Below are 6,763 nucleotides of genomic sequence, written 5' to 3'. Positions count from 1 at the left end.
GTTGATCATTTTAACAGATTTTGAACATTTCTAGAAGTTCTGTTAGACCGGGTTCATCAGAACCTCCAGAACCAACAAAAACTAAAAGATTTGATGAGTTTTCTCTGTTTGGACTAAAACAGAAAAATAAAGAGATTATTGTTTATGTTCATTTGATAAATGAGAATAATGAAAAGTTTGTCAATGATATAGATTAAAAACTGATTTATTTCTATTGATTGATTTTCTGCTTCCAGTTAATAAAATCCGAACCTTTTAATAGATGTGAGTTTAAAACCTGTTTAAAGTTTTTGCTGTAATCTAAACGGGCCTCATCAGAACCAGATTCTGACTGATTCAGCATCATTCTCTCTTATCTTATAACCAAGTTTACGGTTCACTAAACTTTATTAAATCAGGTCATTTTGTTTCCTGTCTGGTCTTTCCAGAACAGCGCCCCCGGTGGATCGGTTCTGCTGGTTCTGGACCGTTCTTCTCTTTGGTTCTGGATGCTGAGCAGCTGGAAGGATTTTCACTCTTTACATTCAGACTGCTGCCATGATGCGTAACCATGGCAACAGGTTTTTTAGCACGTTGATTAGAATCTCAAAAGCCCCAATAGTGGCTGACCTTTGACCCCAGAGGAGACGATGCAGAGAGAGGAGGAGGAAGTTCATCTTATCCCCTACTCCAACATCCTTCTAACCAGATGATCAGTGAGATTTAGCTAGGGAAAGCAAAAGCAAAGGAGGTGGATTAGCAGAGATGCTAACGGCTCTGCTAATGTTACTGCTGCCTGGATGTTAGCTGTTAGCATGTCAGCAGAGTTATGGCAACATTTAAGTTTCCTTTGGGATAAATATCTTTTTTTATTGAATTAATTTGTTTTTTAAATTTGTTTCTGTAAATTTATGATAAATGAGTTTGTTTCTTCACTCTTTGGGTTTTTGTTCAGTAAAAACAGAACTGTAATTACATTAAATCAGAATTTCTGCTGCATGTTTTATAAACATGTTTGACTCAAATATTAGAGAAATGATTAATGATTAATTCAGATTAATAATAGGACCAGCATGCAGTACCTCACTGACACCAGCAGGGGGAGCTGCAGTTCACAGCGCTGGTTGAATCAGCAGCAGATACTCTGGGTTTACCTAAACTTTCTGAACCTTTATGAAATATTTTCATCTTTCTGGATGTTCTAGTAGAACCTGGACCGAGTTCTGGACCCGGAGCTCGGTTCCGAGTCCGAAGGAGGAATCTTCCATCAAGCATTTTGCTTCAGTTTGGGTTTTAATCGGGTTCTGCGGACGGATCGTCGTTGTGGATGGGTTTTAATAAAAACTGGACATTTATCTACAAGATTGTTGACAACCAGAGACAGAACGAGACCGAAGACGGAACCAGAACCAGAATCAGAACCTGGAGGTCGGGTTTCTGGACCTCAGGCTGAAGTTCTTAGAACCAAACTAAAACCATCAGGAGTCGTGTTAAAAAGTTCTGTTCCCTCCAACTCCCAACCTGAAGCTCAGGTTCAGAAAGACAAAAGTTCTAGTCCAGAACCAATACCGGGTCCAGAACCAGAACTGGGTGGTTGCTAGTCGAAGATCTCCAGGACGGGTTCGTGACCCGTCTCCCTGAGGAAGCGCAGCAGGTCCTGCGGCCGCAGCCCCATGGTGGCGCTGTTGGTCATGGGGTGGAAGTAGACCAGCTGATGGCCGCCGTCCAGCAGGTCCCGGTCCAGAACCAGCCGGACGCTCCGGTCCGAGTCGAACAGCAGCGCCAGCGCCGAGGCGCAGCCCTGACCCACCTGGGGGAAGAGGAAGATGTCAACACGGAGTCCGCTCCGACTCACCAGAACTGCCACCAGGACCGCCATCAGAACCCGGACCCACCTTGAGTTTCTCCATCATGGCGGCCTCGTCGGCGAAGCGCAGGTTGCCGCTGCCGATGCCAAGCTTCTTGGCCAGATCATTCAGGTTCACCTGCAGACGGACAGGTGAGACTGGGCCAATGAGAGACCAGCTGGGCCAATTGGAGGTCGGGAGGCAGAGCTGGACTCACCTGGCGGTCGTGGCGAGCCGACACTAGCCACAGGCCTTTCTTCTTCTTGTCCTTCAGGAAGAGGTTCTTGGTGACGGCGCCGCTCACGTCCTGCAGGTGAGGCATCATCTCCTCCACCGTGAACACCTGCAGCGACGAAGAGGAAGACGAAGAGTCACCTGGAGGAAGAATCACTTTACCTGTTCTGAGTGAAACTCCTGATCCAGGTTTTCTTTCTGACTAAACTTTAACAACGTCACGTCAAGTAGAGTAGATGTGTCCTCAGAACGTGTTCTGGGGAGCTGGCAGGAGTGCTGGCGGACATCTTCAACCTGTCCCTGGCCCGCGCTGTGGTACCGACCTGCTTCAAGTCTACCTCCATCGTCCCAATCCCCAAGAATCCCAACCCAACCAGACTCAATGACTACCGCCCGGTAGCCCTTACCCCCATCATTACCAAGTGCTTGGAGCGGCTGGTGCTAGCACACCTCAGATCCTGTCTCCCCCCCACACTAGACCCCCACCAATTTGCATACAGGCAGAACAGGAGCACAGAGGATGCAGTCTCTATAGCGCTGCACTCTGTCCTTTCTCACCTGGACAGTAAGAACACTTACGCCAGACTGCTGTTCTTAGATTTTAGTTCAGCATTCAACACTGTCATCCCATCACAACTCATTACTGAACTCACAGACCTCGGCATCAGTCCACTCATGTGTAACTGGTTGCTCGACTTCCTGACCAGTCGACCTCAACATGTCCGGCTGGACAACCACTTCTCATCCACCATCATCATAAACACCGGAGTACCACAAGGCTGTGTGATGAGTCCCTTCCTCTACTCCCTCTTCACCTACGACTGCAGACCTGTCCACGGCTCTAACGCCATCATCAAGTTTGCAGACGACACCACGGTGATCGGCCTCATCAGAGATAATGACGAGGCCGCTTACAGGGAGGAGGTAGACCGTCTGGCTGAGTGGTGCGACAAAAACAACCTGCAGCTTAACACCGAGAAGACCAAGGAGCTTATCGTGCACTTCAGGAGGAACGCTGACCCACATCCACCCATTCACATTAAGGGGACAGTGGTGGAGCGTGTGGACACCTTTAAGTTCCTGGGAGTCCACATCTCCGAGGACCTGACTTGGACGACCAGCTGCTCCAAACTCATTAAGAAGGCGCATCAGCGCCTCTTCTTCATGAGGACCCTGAGGAAGAACCACCTGTCCTCAGAGATCCTCACGAACTTCTACCGCTGCACCATTGAGAGCATCCTCACCAACTGTATTACAGCTTGGTACGGGAACTGCTCTGTCTCCGACCGGCAGGCGCTGCAGAGGGTGGTGAAAACTGCCCAGTATATCGCCGGGGCACCGCTCCCTGCCATCAAGGACATCTACAGGAAGCGGTGTTTGAAAAGGGCCGGGAAAACCACAAAGGACTCCACTCACCCAGCACACACACTCTTTTCCCTCCTGCCCTCTGGGAGGCGCTACAGAAGCCTATGGACCAGAACCACCAGGCACCGGAACAGCTTCTTTCCCACAGCTGTCAGGCTTTTGAACGCCTCCTGACATAAAACATAAACTATAAGGACTGTACTCCCCTATCCTCTCATACAACAATAACACATGGACTATCCTCACACACACACACACACACGCACACACACACACACACATCACGGACTGTTTTCTTCACACACACATACAACCTGTACATTTTATCTGCCATTATTTATCTATAATCCATTCCCTAACATTCTTGTATATTCTGTATAATCTGTGCATATAGCTCCCATATTTATATATATACACAATATCTATATCTCTTGCTATAACCCCTTATAGTCCATACATACATAGTCTTGTACATCTGTAAATAAATATTTATATCTCGTAGAGCACTTCTGGATAGATGCAAACTACATCTCGTTGCTTGTACTTGTGACAGTGCAATGACAATAAAGTTGAATTCTATTCTAAAACCTCCAGCTTCATTAAATCAAACCCAAAAATGTATAAAGTTATTCAAAAATTATCAGCAATAATCTGAGCTTTTTAGCCTCTTATAAACTAAAATCTCTCATTTCATTTTCCAAAGTTGTGTTTTTACCAAGTTATTAATTCATTTAGAAATGTCACAGTTTCAAACTAAATGTTTAATAACCAAGAAAAGCAAATATTTAGCTTCCAATTAAATATTAGTTAGCATAAGTGAATTAAATATTTAGTTTATAATTAAATGTTTAGCTTTAAACTAAATATTACTTAGCTTTGACAAACTGAATATTAGATAGCAAACTACAAAGACACACTTATTTAGCAAATACCATAATATATATTGAGCTTCTAGCTAAATATTAGTTAACATCATCAAATTAAATAATTACCTTGCTAAATACATATTTACCTTGAAATTGTGACATTTAGAAATCAATTAAGAACATAGTAAAATTAACACAAGTTTTCCCTCTTATGGAGGCTGAATATGTTGATTTTTGTTTAATTTTACAAACGGAACCAGGTCCAGTTCTCAGCTCTGATTCTGCAGCTTTAGATTCAACACATGCGGGTCGGTACCGGGCCTCTGCAGCGCTGGATGACCTGTTGGACCCAGATGTGTGTTGGACTCTGGGAAATCAAGAAGCTGCATAACGGGATGTGTTATGGTGTGGCGCCCTCTGCTGGTCCAGATGGATCAGCGCTACTAAAACGAGTCAGTCATGAAAACTGAACGTTTCTGAAAAGTTCAGAAAAGTAATTTAATTTATTATATTTAGCACAAAAACCTGGTCAGTTAGAAACGATTCAGCAGAAATCACAATGAAGTTAATAAATAAAAACCTAAAAATGAAAACCTGGAGATTATTGGATTGAAAACGTTTTGCAGCAGAATGCATCCCAGAATAACCTCCCAGCACATGACTGAAGGTGATCCAGGTCTGCTGAAAGGTTCGGCTGATGAACCGAACCCAGTGGGTCACTCTGTACGTGTCCATGTGGAGAAGCAGAAACTTCTTCTGAACTGAAACTGAAGCACAGGAAGGCCCGCGATGCTGAAACATGGCGCCGAATTACAGAGCGAGTCAGAGGGAACCAGAATATGAAGTTATTTTTACCGTCAACCTTTCAAAACGTTCAAATAAAGAGGATTTAGTTTAAACAGACAGAAACGGTACTGACATTCAGCAGGTTCCACCTACAGCCGGAACAGAACCGGTTCCGGTTCTTACCGGAGGATGCTCCACGCAGCTGGTCTGGATGTTCAGCTTCCGCAGGAAGTCCTGCAGCTCGGCCCGCAGGTCTTCATTCATTCTGGGTTCTGGTTCCGATCAATGACGACCGACTGGATCGGACCCAGAGGCAGGTACAGCTGCGCCTCTTCTTCTTCCTCTGTAGCGCTGAAACGCTGCACTCTGCCCCCTGCCGGAGGCTGCAGGTAACACACGGAGCCTCCGGCTGACTGGAGTTATGAAACGGAACCACTAAGCCTGAACTCTGACCCAGTTCGGCTCCTGAAGCCATCAGTCTGATGAACATTATGAAACTGCAGAGATTCAGGTCATGTTCTACAAACTCACCTTGACCAGAACCAGAAACCCAACAGAACCAGGATGAGGAACAGACAGGATCCAAACTGGACCCTGGAGGAATCAGAACCAGAACCTGCGGCTGGTTCAGCTGAGCAGAAGTCCTGAGACCTCTGTTGAACTTCCTCCAGAGCAGAGAGAGAAACGGGCCGGCGCCTCGGCCCGGACTCCAGGAAACGAGAAAAAAATGTTATTGTCCCAAAATGGGGAAAATTCTCCAGCAAAGAGACAAACTGGTAAAGCAAACAGAATCCCACTAAGACAGAATAAAACCAGTAAAAAGAATCAAATGAAAACATGAGGGGAATTTTCTTACACTGCTCAACAATGATTAAAAACCCAAAATGTTTTTAATAAGCCTGGATCTGAACTGACCCACCAGCTGATGAACATTAAACTATGAATTATTATTATTATTATTTCCCCAGTCCCTCCAGAAGCTTCTCTCCCAGTAAAACCAGTATTAATGGAACCGCAGAGTTTAGATTTGTGTTAAAGTTCTGATTTTTATGATCTTTGGCTTTATTTAGAAATCTGCCGCAATAATAAGATTTAATTAATTAGATTGACTGATGAAGATCAAATTTTCAGATTTTATTTATGATTTTAAACCAAAACAAACATTTTTATTAAAAAATAAACTCCTTCCTCAGCAGAGGAACATCTGGATCCTCTGGAGGATTTTCCCAATGTTCGTCGTCATGACGACCCACAGAACTACAGCTGATCTGCCACCAGCAGGAGGGACGGGGTTCTGATCGGTTCTGATCGGTTCTGATCGGTTCTGATCCAACATCAGGAACAAAGCTGGCTGCCCGACCCAGAGCATCTGAACCCTGAAGATTCGAACTCCATCAAACAGAAGCAGAACCTGCAGAAACGGATCAGAACCTTCAGGAGAACCTGGACCCAACAAGACCTTAAAAATAAATAATATAATTATTATTATTTTCTGCTTCAGTTCTGATGCATTTTTCCTCCTTTATGTTGAGATTAATTTTAATCTCCTGATTCAGTTGCTGATAAAAATGGAAAAACTATTAGATCTAAAAATAAATTCCTCTAAATGTTCACTAATTACTTGTTTTGTCCTTAAATTTTCCCCATAAATGATCCAGAGATCGTCTTCCTGCTGATTCTGTCACA

General features: G+C 44.5%; 1 protein-coding gene across 1 annotated transcript; it reads right to left on the bottom strand.

Annotated features, from left to right (window-relative positions):
- Positions 1–189: 189 nt before the first annotated feature.
- Positions 190–5,442, bottom strand: prorsd1 (prolyl-tRNA synthetase domain containing 1). The gene is made up of 4 exons (XM_028007094.1): positions 5,261–5,442; positions 2,044–2,169; positions 1,875–1,964; positions 190–1,789 (listed from the first exon to the last, which is right to left on the bottom strand). The coding sequence occupies exons 1-4, from the start codon at positions 5,339–5,341 to the stop codon at positions 1,577–1,579; spliced, it is 510 nt and encodes a 169-aa protein (XP_027862895.1). The 5' UTR covers positions 5,342–5,442; the 3' UTR covers positions 190–1,576.
- Between the last annotated feature and the right edge of the window lie 1,321 nt (positions 5,443–6,763).

The sequence above is a fragment of the Xiphophorus couchianus genome, chromosome 22, assembly GCF_001444195.1.
Source record: "Xiphophorus couchianus chromosome 22, X_couchianus-1.0, whole genome shotgun sequence".
Lineage (NCBI taxonomy): Eukaryota > Metazoa > Chordata > Actinopteri > Cyprinodontiformes > Poeciliidae > Xiphophorus > Xiphophorus couchianus.
This window is presented reverse-complemented; position numbering and strand designations above follow the sequence as displayed.